Source organism: Peromyscus californicus, unplaced genomic scaffold (genome assembly GCF_007827085.1).
Source record: "Peromyscus californicus insignis strain IS unplaced genomic scaffold, ASM782708v3 Scaffold_4__1_contigs__length_199733344, whole genome shotgun sequence".
In the NCBI taxonomy this organism is placed as follows: domain Eukaryota; kingdom Metazoa; phylum Chordata; class Mammalia; order Rodentia; family Cricetidae; genus Peromyscus; species Peromyscus californicus.
The window spans coordinates 145,662,087-145,677,001 of record NW_026294562.1 but is presented as its reverse complement, the minus strand read 5'-3'; the positions used below and the strand labels follow the sequence as shown (position 1 = coordinate 145,677,001).

The window sequence follows — 14,915 nt, the reverse complement described above, 5'->3', positions numbered from 1 at the left end:
CATTTAGTAAATTAAAATACTTAAAATTCCATCCTCCTTTCAGAATGGCCTCCAGAAGCCTGGGTATAATTACCGTGCTAAGCATGAGTCAGCCCAACATGTCCAGCTTCTCCACATTTAAATGAAGAGGGAGCTCAAGGCAAATAGTGCTCTCCCTGAACATTTGTGCAACAGCGTTTGAAATGGCTGGTTAGGGCTACACATCAAAATGCACTTTACACTTAAGAGTCTGCATATTTCAGGCCACCAGCTTCTGATTGCATTTGGGGACACAATTTCAATGCTCACTTTCTAGACATATACAGTCCTGGTTTTTAAATTTGGGAAAGCCATTTTTTGTTGATGTCGTTTTAATCTCATATAGACTGTATTTATTTACTTATGCTGGGGAATGAACAATATGCTCAGCACATGTTCCATCACTGGGCTAACATGCTAACTCCTTAAAGGTCTTAGTTTTTTAAACTTGTAATTATTATTATTTGATTGACAAATGGTAATTGTATGTTTGGGGAGTATAATATGTTTCAATGTACATGCACACAATGTGTCACGATTAAATCAAGCCAACTAGCCTATCCTTACATATCATATTTTATAGCGACATATTTGAAATTTACTTTTTCCTTTTGTTTTTGTTTTTGAGACAGGGTCTCTCTACATAGCCCTGGCTGTCCTGGAACTCTCTATGTAGACCAGGCTGGCCTCAACTCACAGAGATCTGCCTGCCTCAGTCTCAAAGTGCTGGGATTAAAGGTGTGAGCCACCACACCTGGCTTGAAATTCACTTTTTTTTTTTTTTTTTTTTTTGGTTTTTCAAGACAGGGTTTCTCTGTGTAGCTTTGCGCCTTTCCTGGAACTCACTTTGGAGACCAGGCTGGCCTTGAACTCACAGAGATCCGCCTGCCTCTGCCTCCCGAGTGCTGGGATTAAAGGCGTGCGCCACCACCGCCTGGCCGAAATTCACTTTTTAAGTTATTTTGAAATATATACTACGTTAAATGTAGTCACCCTGCCTGTGTAGTAGTTAACTGAAATCTCTCTATTCTCCCCCTCCCAACCTTGTAGCCTCTATCCTTACTCTTTGCTTCTATGGGATCAATTTTCTTGGATTCCATATAGAAATGGAATCATATGGCATTTGTATGTGTGTGCCTGGCTTAGCATACTTGAAACAATGCCCTCCAGCCATTATTATATTATGTTAAACCGTTGTTGAAAATGTGAAGATTGCATAGGTGAATAGTATTTCCTGGTGTTTATGACCATGTTGTCTTCATCTGCTGACAAAGACTTAGGTGGGTCCCACATCTCGGAGAAGTTCTCTAATAAACATGGTGCAGGTGTCCGTCTCTTTACTATGCACATTTGCTTCCCACAGTTCTCTTTGTAGTTTAGAAACTCTGCACTATTTTCCGTAATGATTTTCCATCAGTCTGGGAGGATTCCTTTTCCCTTAATCTTTTCCCATGCCTTTTCTCTTTCACCCCTGCCTCCTCTCTGTTTTTAAACAGGGCTTCATTTAACACAGCCTGGCCTCCAACTCACTGTGTTGCTGAGGATGGCCTACTTCCATCTCCCCACTGCTGGCATGACAGACCTGAGCCACCACACCTGGTTTATTTGGTGCCGGGGATTGAACCTTGGACCTCACGCATGCTAACCAAACAATCTACCACTGACACATATCGCCAGCCCTGTTATCTTTTATCTTTTAAAATAAAAATTCTAGCAGGCGTGAAATGGTAACTCATTGTGGTTGGGCTTTGCATTTTAACTGAAACCCTGGACACTCAACAGGTCTGAAGATTTGGACTGACCCTTCCATGCATAGTGAGGGGAGATCGTGCCATGACCTGGTGGGCGAGGAGACCTTGGCATACTCTACTACTGTAAAGGCTGGTGCTGACCTTTACTTTAGTTTTGGTATTGAAAATTTCTTTTAAAAAATAACTTCTTCAACAAAACTGCAAATTCTGAATGAGAATTTATTTTGGTCCCAATATCTTAGAGTCATTAGTGAAAACACAGCTTCTAATGTATGAATGTACTGATTTTGGCTTCTTCATTCCTGTATGTACATCCTAGGCATACCAACTTTCTCGAGGAAGAGTGTGGGCCATGATCATCATGCTTTGTCTCATTGCTGCCGTCCTTTCTGCCTTCTTAGACAATGTCACCACAATGCTCCTTTTCACCCCCGTCACCATAAGGTGTGTAGAACATTCCCAACATGGAAATTAAGATAGGTTTGGGGCAGATTTGTGTTCAGGTTGTACCACCTGGCTCAAGGTTCCTTCCTCACATCTACAAAAAGGCAAGGGATAGTATCCATCCTTTTACTGGAGTACAGGTCATTAACTTCCAGCCCGGCTGGTTCTGGCTCGTGTGACTACAGAACTCTAGACAGGTACAGGTATCAGCATAGCTCAGAAATACCATGAGAAGTTGGAAGATATGAGCATTGCTTTCTAGGAGATAGACTGTCGTGGGGGACACAGGCAAGCCATTCATGTAGATCATCAGATATCAGGAGTTTTTGCTCATGAATTCCTACATTTTCATCTTCCACCTCCTCCTAAGGCTTAGTCTTCAGCTGACCAGGGTTGTGGGGCAAAGATTCCAGGGCAAATCTCATACAGCCCAGGTAGAGGTCCACAGCCAAGGAAGAGGTAATTAAGGTAGTAATTCAAAGAAAGGAGAGAGAGAGAGAGAATGTGTTAAGGGTCTCTTCAGAAAAGGGGAAGACAGATAAGGAACTAAGTCAGCAAGCTTAGTGTTACTGCTGGTGATTTTTGGTGACCCACCACATCAGATTCAAGGCATCTGATAGCCAGTGCCCATTCACCTGCTCCAGGTCCTTCCCTCTACTGGGGCCCTACACACAGAGCACAGTACTCCTTCCAGACTGAGCAGGCAGAAAGCACATCATCACTTGGATAGCTCAGACTCTGATGTGTTAACTTAGAGGAATTCTTATAATTAGTGGTACCCAAGGATGTTGCTGCTGTTGTTCATTGCCTGTGTTACTCTTCCCACAGATTGTGTGTGCATGTATGTGTGTGTGTGCATGAATGTGCCTTCCTTGTACAAGCAAGTGCTTTAAACATCTGGGTTGCACACAGGCCTTATCACTTGCTTACATTCACGATAGGTTATGTGAGGTGCTCAATCTCGATCCAAGACAAGTCCTGATTGCAGAAGTGATCTTCACAAACATCGGAGGAGCTGCCACTGCCATTGGGGACCCACCAAATGTCATCATTGTTTCCAACCAGGAGTTGAGAAAAATGGTAAGTAATAGCACAGTAGGGTTGCTTTCAGGAAATTCACAATTCAACTGAGCACTCTATGCAATATCCTTTACTTAACTGCTAGGAACCAAGGTGCCTGCTGTCATCAATTTACAGTGCATACCATTGATCATAAGTAAAAGATTAGAAGTAGGAGAGGAAAGGAAAGAAAGGCACCCTGCAAGGTGAAAGGGCTGCATTTAGGAGCCATGTTGATATTAGTGCGATGGGAGGTGGTTTTCTTGCTGAGAACATCAAGGAGAAATGTCTAGGAAATTACAAAGGGCTGTAATAGTGGCAAGGAGTTCCAGACACACGTGTCTAACAGGCCCGGTAAAGCATCAGCATCCCACCACATGCTGCCTCTGCTCCTGCTGTTTCTGAAAATTATCAGTTTGGGTTTTTCTATTTGGCCTTTCTGTTGCTTGATGAGTTTACCTGTGAAACTCTTCTAGCAACATCCACTCAATGCTGTTGCTTTGCTGTGCTTGTCTCTGGCCTTATTCTCTCTTCATTCTTCATTCTTCTACTCATCCCTCCTTTCTTTAATTGTCCCACCACTTCCAATGGGAGAAAACTTTGGGGCTTACATTCTGAACAGATCCAGAGTGACTCAGGATATAGAACTCCGGTCTCCTCAGGCTGTATTTGCTAAAACTAACCATTTGTTTTATGACCTGGTTGGTTTAAAGGTAAATGAACTGCTATTATATGTAAGTCATTTTCTTAGGCTTATTAAACATTTTAGTGTTTGTTTTTTTATTTTATGTGTATGGATGTTTTTTCCTGCATGTATGTCTGTGCACCATGTGCATGCTTGGTGCCCACAGAGGTTAGAAGAGGGTTTCCAATGCCCTGGACAGAAGAGGGCAGTCTGTCACCTGTAACTGGACAGTTGTGAGCCACCATGTGGGTGCTGGGGAAAAAAATCTGCGTCTTCTGCAAGAACAGTCCGTGCTCTTAAGCACTGATCAAACTTTTCAGCACCCCGGGCTCATTTTATTTTCTTCTCTGGTTTTAAAGGAAATGAAAACATTTTCATGAACACCTAAGATAAAACTATCTTTCAATCAGACATCTGGGGTATGAATTCTGTAGATAACTCTAAAGGTCACGTTCAAGGTAGTGTTCCCACTGAAGAACTGCCAGAGCGTGGTGAGCTCTGAGTGAAGTTTGGTGACACACACCTGCGACCCCATTACTTGGGAGGTTGGGGCAATCAGCCTGAGCTAGGTAGTGAGAGGTGTTGGCAGGTGACTTTCCAACAGCCCACGGGGCTTTCTACCTTTACCTGTGTGAGCTTGTCTCCCGGCAGAGCTGGACTTCTGTGTCCTCTGTGATCGGACCCTTCCTGCCAAGATCCTTCCAGTCTCTGAGATCCCAGTGCCCCAGAGTACTGTGGTACCCTTGACCTCCCCTTTCATGGTAGTAGTTAGTCATGGAAGCTACTTGAATTTTCATAGATGATAATCTTCAGGGCCTCATCTGTCCTACTGGGGGCTAAAATATATCGTGCATATTTGCTTAAAGATGCACATAAAAGAACAAAATATAGAGCAAAATTAACCAAGAATGTTGTTGACTTATCCTCTAACAAATTAACCTAAGGGTGATTTTTACCAAAATGAAGCACATCCAACAGATGACCATGACACAGAGCCCCACAGGCAGGCAGAGAAAGCAGGAAGGAAGGGAGAGGCTGCCTCCCTGGGGCTCTTGTAACTGGTTCTAGTGCTCTGTGCAGATGCCATAGTGTCCAAAGGTGGGAATACTGTACCTTACAACCAGAGGATGCCTCTTCCAATCCACAGCAGGTACTTCAGTCAAATATTAAAAAAATTAACCATTAAATAAGTGAATATATATGGCCACATTATTCAATTTTGACCTCTATTCATCCTAGGGCAACACATTAGCCCTGTAATGAAGATGGACTAAACCTAGTTAGGAGCTAGTTGTGATTGTCTATTTTTGTGACTGCCACCTTCTAAGGTGGCTTGTAATTGATGTAAGCACTGGTTTTTCAAAAACACAAAACATATAAAAAGACTTTAATCAGCCAGGTGGTGATGGCGGCGCACGCCATTAATCCCAGCACTGGGAAGGCAGAGGCAGGTGGATCTCTGCAAGTATGAGGCCAGCCTGATATACAAATTGAGTTCCAGGACAGCCAAGACTATACAGAGAAACCCTGTCTGGTAAAAACCAAACCAAATGAAACCAAAACAACCAACAACAATTTCAGACTTACTAAGCATCAGCGTTTGGCTGCAGGACTCTTGTCCAAGGTCACCAGAGACCCCATTGTTTCCAGTTCACACCCTGCCTCAGCCCTCCCTAAGGCCAACATATCATGTGCTGCTCCTTTGCTCTTCCAGGGCCTGGACTTCGCTGGTTTCACAGCACACATGTTCCTTGGGATTTGCTTCGTTCTCCTGGTCTCCGTTCCACTCCTCAGACTCCTGTACTCGAACAAAAAGCTTTATAACAAAGAGCCTAGTGAGATTGTCGGTGGGTATGAGCATCTTTCCAAGCTGCAGACTCTTTATTGTAGTATTTTCCCCCAGCCCCCCAGGGGGAGACGTTCTGTGAGCAAGAGGGGGGCACTCTCCCACAGGATCACCTGGAAGGTATTTGCTCTTGGGATGCTGCATGCTTAGGAACAACGGCTGTCCACAGCTACCTCCAACTTGTCCAGTAAGCTGCTCTCCAGCCACTTCAGTCTGAGTCTCCTGAGCACTGATAAAGGCTGGCTTGCTTTTTAATCTGCTATCTTGGCCTTTTCCTCATACACACACACACACACACACACACACACACACACACACACACACACACACACACACACACACTATAAAATAGAGGTTAAATGTAAGCCTCATAAAATATCTTACTATCTTAGAAAGCAGTGGATGGTAAACCATCTCTCTCCTGTTCACTATCAGGAGGTGTCTGAATTCAATGATGAGTGAAATGCTGTTTGCTCCTTTCCGGCCAGCATTTCACCAGCTGATTCCTTGTCTCTCATGTGTGACATACGAGCTCATGGAGGATAGGAGAGGGAATGCTTCCCTCCCTCCTGTTTTCTTACCAGATACCCTCTAGAGTTGCTATGCATGGCTGCCCGAGGGTCACACCCATTCTGCTGTTATTCAAGAACTCTGTTTCTGAAACCATTCAAAGCCTGGGCAATTGGCTGAGTTCATTTGTGTTGCTATAACTACCACAGCCTGAGCAAGCTAAAAGTTAGAGGCTCATTTATAATAGCTTCCTGTCCAGGAGACAGAAAGTCCATGAGCATGGTTTCAACAACTGGTAAGACTTCTTTGCTGTATCACAGCATGGCACATAGTTTGGAGAGGACAAGCCAGATACACTTGCTTTTAGCTAAACAGCTGAGAAACTGTGGCATATTGTATTAAAACCACAGCAGCAATGTTCAGATTTTTGGCTGAATGCAGGGCCAGTGAGAATGAGCTAGGGTTGTTGAGTCCTAGAGTTAAGACATTGACCAAACAAAAGCACAACAATAATAAGTTAATAAATGAATTAAAAGGGTATTGTTTGAGAAAGGACTTTATTCTTCAGGCAGGGTTGAAATGGCTTTTCTTGCTCCCATGATGACCTTCAGAATTCAACTCTATCATCTGGTTCCACCCTCATAGCTCTTGTTGTGAAGAGCCTGTACTAGGTGGAAGATGGGTGCACATTGTTGGTGCATGGTGAGTAGTAGGGGCATTCGCTGGTGTCTGAGGGTGGGAGAGACTCAGTGCCATGCCCTTATTTCTCTACAGAACTGAAGCATGAGATTCATGTCTGGCGTTTGACTGCACAGCGCATCAATCCGGCCAGCCGTGAGGAGACAGCTGTGCGTGGCCTACTGCTGGAGAAAGTGCTGGCCCTGGAGCACCTGCTGGCCCAAAGGTTGCATTCTTTTCACAGGTACCACGTGATCCTACTTGGATTTATACCAGGGGCTCCTTACAGGTTGTGCTTAAAGGTGGCATTGTGTGAGGAACATATTCCATTGCATTCGAAAGTCATGATACCCAAGTGAATTAAAAAGATTTTTGGTCAAAGCATTAAGTAAGTTTTCTGTTGCTATGATTAAACACCATAGTGACTTACAGAAGGAAGGGTTTATTTGGGCTTACAGTCTGTCCCAGTTTTCTTGCTATTGCTGTAATAAACACCATGCCTCAAAGCAAGTTGAGGAGGAAAGGGTTAGTTCATCGCACAGCTTACATCACTGAGAGAATTCAGGGCAGGTGCCGAAGGCAGAAAGTGAAAGTGAGTCCATGGAGGAATGCTTACTGGTTTGCTTTCTATTGTTCACTCAGCATTTTTTTTTTTTTTTTTACAACCCAGAACTGCCTTCCAGGGTGATACTCCTCACAAGGAGGTGACATTCCCATATCAATCATTAATCAAGAAGATGCCCTGCAGTCTTGCCTACAGGCAATCTGGAGGAGGCATGTTTTCACTTAAGGAGCCATCATCCCAAATGACTCTAGTTTGTGTCAAGCTGGCAAACACTAACCAGCATAATTGATCCCCCTTGTCAATTTGACACACAAACACATCGCTGTTAAACCATAACCTTCCCCTGCTTATTTCCAATATCTCATGTTACGATTACAGCAAAAAACATAGTGTAACTTTAAAAATCCCACAATCTTTATATAAATATATATAATTTTTGATATTATATTATTGGTTGTGAGCCTAGCCTTTAAGGGCTGAGCCATCTCTCCAGCCCTTGAGATTATAATATAAATACATCTAGGGGGTGGAGAGATGACTCAAGCGGTAAGGAGCATTAGCTGTTCTTCCAGAGGACATGGGTTAAATTCCCAGCACCCATATGGCAGCTCATTACAGTCTGTGACTCTAGCTCCAGGGGATCTGATATCCTCACATAGATGTACATGCAGGGAAACTACCAATGCCAAAAAAAGTAAATAAATTTTATAAAATAAATACATCAATTTTTCTTTCCTTTTCCTCCTTCCAAGCCCTCCCATGTACCCTTCCTCACTATCTTTAAAAATTCTTGGCTTATTTTTTATTAATTTTTGCCACATGCATATATGTATATGTATATTCAAACATATTCCTAAGTATAACCTGCTCAGTCTGTATAATGTTCATTGCATGCATGTTTTCAGGGATGACTATTTGGTATTGGGTAATCAGTTGGTTGGTGCTTCCTTGGAGAAGACTGTGTTTTTCTACTCTCAATATTCCTCAGTTGCCTGTAGTTCTTTATGTAGGGTTCAGGCCTTGTGGTCTTTTGCTTGTCCATGTAGGCATGCCTATTGTGTCCTTCTTGTTCTGCTCACGTTTAGGCAGTCATGTAGGTGAGACTCTACGGGTGTTTCTTATGATGTTACTGGAAGACACGGTCTCATAGCAAAGTCCCTGATCCTCTGGTTCTTACAGTGTTTCCACCCCTTCTTATGCAATGCCCTCTGGGTGCAAGAGTTGTTTTGTAGAGGTGTCCACTGGGACTGGGTTCCACAGATCCCTGAATTTTGATGGGTTGTCGTTCTCTGTTATGGTCAGTGTCTGTTGCAAAGAGAAATTTCCTTGATGAGGGATGAATACTACATTTGTCTGTAGATATAAGGACAAAATTTTGAATGTAGTTAGGGATTGTGCTAACTTAGTAAAGTGTTGGTTTGCAGGTTCTCCTTCAACATCCATTGACTTCACTAGCTCTTGGTAATTGGTGATATTTCCAGTACAGACATGATTTCCCTCTTGTAGAGCAGGTTTGAAGTTCAATTAGAGAGCTTTTGGTTATTGCCAAGATATGCATGCCACTACTCCACCATTATTAGGGTTATCATGTCATGCTGGTCATTGGCGTCATTCACAGCTGGATTGAAGTGTTGATTGCCTCCCTCCTTTGGAAGCATTCATGGTGCCTTCTGAAAGCTAGTCCGCAAGGAGAAGCATTCAGGTCAGTTCCAGCTCAGAGGCCTCTGAGCCCTGATTGTGAAGTGCATAATGTCTTCAGCTCTAGGGACTTACTTTCCTCTTCTAGGGGGTAACCAAAGGTAAGAATGATAACCTGTAATGTTTTGGGCATTTCTTGGACAACTCGGACCAACAGCTCCAAAGAAGGTTTATCACAGCTGGTGTTGGGTTTTTGTACAGTGGTCTTTGGCACTTGAGGAAGTATTGTCAGCCAAGATGAGGTAGTTTCATTTAAACTATGCATATTTACACAGACTGACATGTATTATAGTTTTTTTTAAAGGTAGATAGTTAATAGTATGATTGCTTATGATTTTCCAGACATGCTTACTGTGTTTTACCCACATTCCCCTTCGTCTGTATTTATCTTTCCCTCTACCTTGTTAGAGCTCCCCTTTCCCATTTCCACAATTAAATCACTTGTATCCTGGTATTTCGCTCTCTATTGCTCCCCCAATCCCCTACCCAGGCAATGCTTCCATTTTGCTTTCCTAGTTTCTACAGATACTCGAGGATGTAGATAGTCAACATCTGAAGATTTAGAGCTAGGAGCCTCAGATGAGCAAGAACATGTATTTGTCTTTCTGGATCTCAATTACCTCACTCAAGATGATCTTTTCTAGTTCTACCCATTTACCTTCAAATGTCATCATTTGTTTTTTTTTACAGCTGAATGGAATTCCATAGTGTATATGTACTGTGTTTTTGTTATCCATTTGTCAGTTGAAGGACATTTTGGTTGTTTCCATTTCCTAGCTCTTGTGACTAGAGCAGCAATGAACATGGCTGAGCAAGTACCTATGGAGTGGGATACTGAGTCCTTTGGGCATATGCCAAGGGTTGGGACAAACGGATCAAACGGTGGATTCATTTTTAGCTTTTTGAGGATCCTCCACACCTATTTCCATAGTGGCTGCCCTGGTTTGCAGTCCCCCCCACATCCCCTCCAGCCTTTAGTGGTGGTGGTTTTGTTACTCTTTGCCCTTCTGACTGGGATGAGATGAAATCTCAGAGCTGTTTTGATTTTCATTTCCCTAATTGCTAGGTACTACGAACCCCTGCTGTGGGATGTTCTGTATGGCAAATGTGTTGCTGTTTGGTCAAAAAATAAAACACTGATTGGTCATTGGCTAGGCAGGAAGTGTAGGTGGGACAAGGAGGAGAATAAAGCTGGGAAGTGGAAGGCTGAGTCAGGGTGACACTGCCAGCCGCCATGATGACAAGCCGCATGTGAAGATGCCGGTAAGCCACAAGCCATGTGGCAAGGTATAGATTAATAGAAATGGATTAATTTAAGCTGTAAGAACAGTTAGCAAGAAGCCTGCCACGGCCATACAGTTTGTAACCAATATAAGTCTCTGTATTTACTTGGTCGGGTTTGAGCGGCTGTGGGACTGGCGGCTGAGAGAGATTTGTCCTGACTGTGGGCCAGGCAGGAAAACTCTAGCTACAAACCCCTCTCTCTCTTTTTAGATATTTCTCAGCCATACTTCCCTTCTTTTGAACTCTCTTTTTTGAATGTTCTTTGCTTTTTGAGTTTGTCATATATTCTGGATGTTAATCTTCTGTCATAGGCGTAGCTGACAAATAGTCTCTCCCATTATGTGAGCTTCCTCTTCACTGGGTTGTTTCTTTAGCTGTGCAGAACCTTTTTAGTTTTATAAAGTCCCACTTGTCAATTGTGGCCTCAGTTCTTGGGGGAAATGGAGTCTTATTCAGGAAGTCCTTTCCTACACTTACATCGTGTAGGATACTGCCTATGTTTTCTTCTGGCAGTTCCAGTCTTTCAGGTTTCATGTCTAGGATTTTGATCGATTTTGAGTTAGTTTTTGTACTGGGTGATAGACACGGGTCTAATTTCATTCTTCTGCATCTGGACATCCCATTTTCCCAGCACAAGTTTTTAAGATATTGTCTCCAGCATATGTTTTTGGCATATTTGTCAAGTATTAGATGGCTGTAGTTAACATGTATTCATGCTTGGCTCTTTGATTTTGTTCCATTGGTTTCATGGCTGATTTGGTTCCAGTACCATATTGTTTTGATTATAATGTCTCAGTAATGTATCTTAAGATCTGTAATGGTAATTCTTCCAGCATTGTTCTTTTTGTTCAGGATTGTTTGGTTCTCTGGGGGTCTTTTGTGGTTCCATGTGAATTTTAGGATATCCTTTTCTATTTCTGTGATGAATAAGATAGGAATTTTGATTGGAATTGTATTTAATCTATAAATGACTTTTGGTAAAATGGTCATTTTTACAGTTTTAATTCTATCAGTCCATAAGCCTGAGGTGCCTTTTTCTTATGTCTTCTTCTTTCTCTTTCGGTGAAGGAGTTCTTCATGTCCTTGGTTAGGCTTATTCTTAAATATTTTATTTTGGGGAGGGCTATTGTGAATGGGAGTGTGTTTATGGTCTCTTCCTCTGTATGCTTGTTCCTGCTATATTGAAAGCTATTATCAATATCTACAAATTTATTCCATATTCTGACACATTGCTAAATTTGTTTATTATTTCTAGAAGGTTTCTGGTAGAATTTTTGAACTCTGTAATGTATAGTATAATGTTTTCTGTAAATAGAAATAGTTTGACTTATAATTTCCCTACTTAAGTCCCTTTAATTTCCTTCTCTTGTCTTATTGCTTGAGTTAGTGCTTGTGTTAGTTGAGAAGGAGTGGGGATAGTGTACACCCCGACTCATTTCTGAGTTCAGTGGGGTTGCTTCAAGCTTTTCTTCATTTAGGATGAATTTGGCTATGGGTCTCTCATATATAGGTATTATTATGTTGAAGTATGTGCTCTCTTGCCCCACAGTCTCTAGGATTTTTATCATGAAGGTGTTTTGAATTTTTCCAGGGCCTTTTCTATATTTATTGAATTGATCATGTGATTTTTACATTTAAGTCCACTTATGTGGTTTGTTGCATTTATAGACTTGTGAGTGTTGAACCATCCCTGCATTTCATGGAGAAAGATAACTTGGTCATGTTGTATAACCTTTTTGAAGTATATTTGTATTTCATTTGCAAGTATTTTATTGAGCATTTTAAAGTGCATACTCATCAGGGATATTCAACTATAGTTTTCTATAGTTGGTTTTAGAGTGACACTGGCTTAGAAGAAAGGGTTTTGTTATGCTCACTGTCTATATTTTTAAAAATAGTTTAAGAAGGATTGGATGTAGATTATTAAAAGTCTAGTAAAATTCTGTGGTAAACTCGTAAATCCCCTCATTTGTTATGAACTGTTTAGGTTGTTGACTTCTTGGTTTAATTTTGTATGGTTAGTGTGAATCGAGAAATTCATCTATTTCTTTTATGTTTTCCAACTTAATTAAGTACAGGTTTTAAAATAGTCCCTTATGGCTGGAGAGATGGCTCAGAGGTTAAGAGCACTGACTACTCTTTCAGAGGTCATGAGTTCAATTCCCAGCAACCACATGGTGGCTCATAACCATCTATAATGGGATCTGGTGCCATCTTCTGGCCTGCAAGAACACATGCAGACAGAATATTGTATACATAATAAATAAATAAACCTTTGGGGGAAAAAAGTTAAAAAAAAAAAAAAAAAAAGGTCGGGCGATGGTGGCGCACGCCTTTAATCCCAGCACTCGGGAGGCAGAGCCAGGTGGATCTCTGTGAGTTCGAGGCCAGCCTGGACTACCAAGTGAGTTCCAGGAAAGGCGCAAAGCTACACAGAGAAACCCTGTCTCGAAAGACCAAAAAAAAAAAAAAAAAAAGTCCCTTATAACATTCTGAATTTCTTTGGTGTCTGTTGTGGTGTTTCCTTCCTTATTTATGATTCTGTTAATTTGGGTCCTCTCCTCCCCTACCCCTTTTATTGACTAGTTGGACCAAGGGTTTATCAATCTTGTTTATCTTCTCAAAGAACTAACTCTTAGATTCATTGATTGTGTCTATCATTTTCTTTGTTATTCATTGATTTCTGCTTTGATTTTTTATTATTTTTTGCTATTGACTGGGTTTGTATTTGGTTTGTTCTTGTTTTTCCATTTTTTTGGGTGGGGGGGTTTCGAGACAGGGTTTCTCCGTGTAGTTTTGGTTCCTGTCCTGGAACTCGCTCTATAGACCAGAGCTGGCCTCGAACTCACTGAGATCTGCCTGGCTCTGCCTCCTGAGTGCTGGGTTAAAGGTGTGCGCCACCACTGCCCGGCTGTTTTTCCAAATTTTTGAGTTGCATCACTAAATCTGTAATTTTTACTCATCTTGCTTTTTTATTGTTGGCACATGGAGATGTTAATCACTTTTGTAGAACTGCCTTCAGTGTGTTCTGGAGGTTTTATTGTGTAGTGTTTTCATTTTCATTTACTTCTGGGATACTTTTCTGTCTTGATTTTTTCTTGGCCCATTCAGTAAAGAGTCACTTAATCTCCTTGATTTTGTGTATTAACTAGAAATTTGTTTGTTGTCAGTTTTCAGTTTTATTGCCTTGTGGTCAGATAGGTTGCAGTAGTTATTCAATCATTCTGTATTAGTAAAAATTTGTTTTGTGCCCATAGTGTGGTACATTTTATAGAAAGTTCCATGTCTTGTTTAGTAGAATGTTCATTCTTTGGCAGTTAGGTAAAATATTCTGTAGGAATCTGTTAAGCCCATTTGATGTATGATGTTAATTAATTCTGATGTTTCTGTTTATTTTTTGTCTCTTGAGGAAAGTGGGGTGTTGAAATCACCTACTATTAATGGGTTGATTTTAATCTGTGCCTTTAAATCCAATAAGACATTATTATTGTCATTATTAATTTTTAAGATGAAAATTTAATACTATTATTTTTTATGAAATAATATATGCAAACCAGAGTTTGTTGTACATATAGTAGGATAGTAAGGTCTTCTTGATTAACTGTTCCCTTGATTAGAATGATGGATCCCTCACTATCTCTTCTGATTAGCTTTAGTTTGAAGTCTGTTTTGTCAGGTATTAGTATAGCCTACCTGCTTGCTTCCTGGTTCCATTAAATTAGGGAATGTTTTTCCATACTTTTAGGTGGTGCCTCTATAAAGCTCAAATGTGTTTCTGTTAGAGAACAGATAGATGGATTTTGTTTCTTTTCTTTTTATAAAAATACTTTTATTGATTCTTTGGGAATTTCGCATTGTGAACCCCAGTTGCACTCATCTCTCAGTCCTTTTATGTTTGCCCCCCACCCTTGTAACTGTCCCCCTAAAGAAAGTCCCAAACATGAAAATGGAAATTAAAAAAGAAGTCTAATCTGTGTTATCTATAGACTCACTGGAGCATGGTCGAGCTCCCAGTTGCCAGCCCCATAAATAGAACTGAGTCATTCCCCTCCAGCACCTCTGCCAGAAGCCATCAATTATGGAGAGCCAACTTCAGCATTGTCATCACACTTTTAAAGGGTTCTCTTCCACGGCTTCCTATCTAGGCTGTTACATTGGGGCGGGGGAGGGGGGTAGACTAGGGGGGTAGAGGTTGTCACAGAAGCCTTCCATGTCCCTTTTTCTCAACTGTGTGTCTGCAATCATCGATATCACTGCAAAAGTAGCTTCCTTGCTCTTTATCACAGGCTTCCACATGTTTTCTGGCAACAGTACAGACCATGAACACGGTCCCTGGCTGCAACAGGACCACAGACCCAGACAAGGTCCTCCGAGGCA

General features: G+C 41.5%; 1 protein-coding gene across 1 annotated transcript in view; it reads left to right on the top strand.

The window, feature by feature from the left end:
- The window catches only part of Oca2 (OCA2 melanosomal transmembrane protein), a 284,223-nt gene that overhangs the window by 86,424 nt on the left and 182,884 nt on the right, over positions 1–14,915 (top strand). The window contains exons 12-15 of the mRNA XM_052763431.1: positions 2,089–2,213; positions 3,155–3,293; positions 5,672–5,804; positions 7,088–7,235. Of these exons, the coding sequence (XP_052619391.1) occupies positions 2,089–2,213; positions 3,155–3,293; positions 5,672–5,804; positions 7,088–7,235 (545 nt within the window). The remainder of the gene's footprint in view (positions 1–2,088; positions 2,214–3,154; positions 3,294–5,671; positions 5,805–7,087; positions 7,236–14,915) is intronic.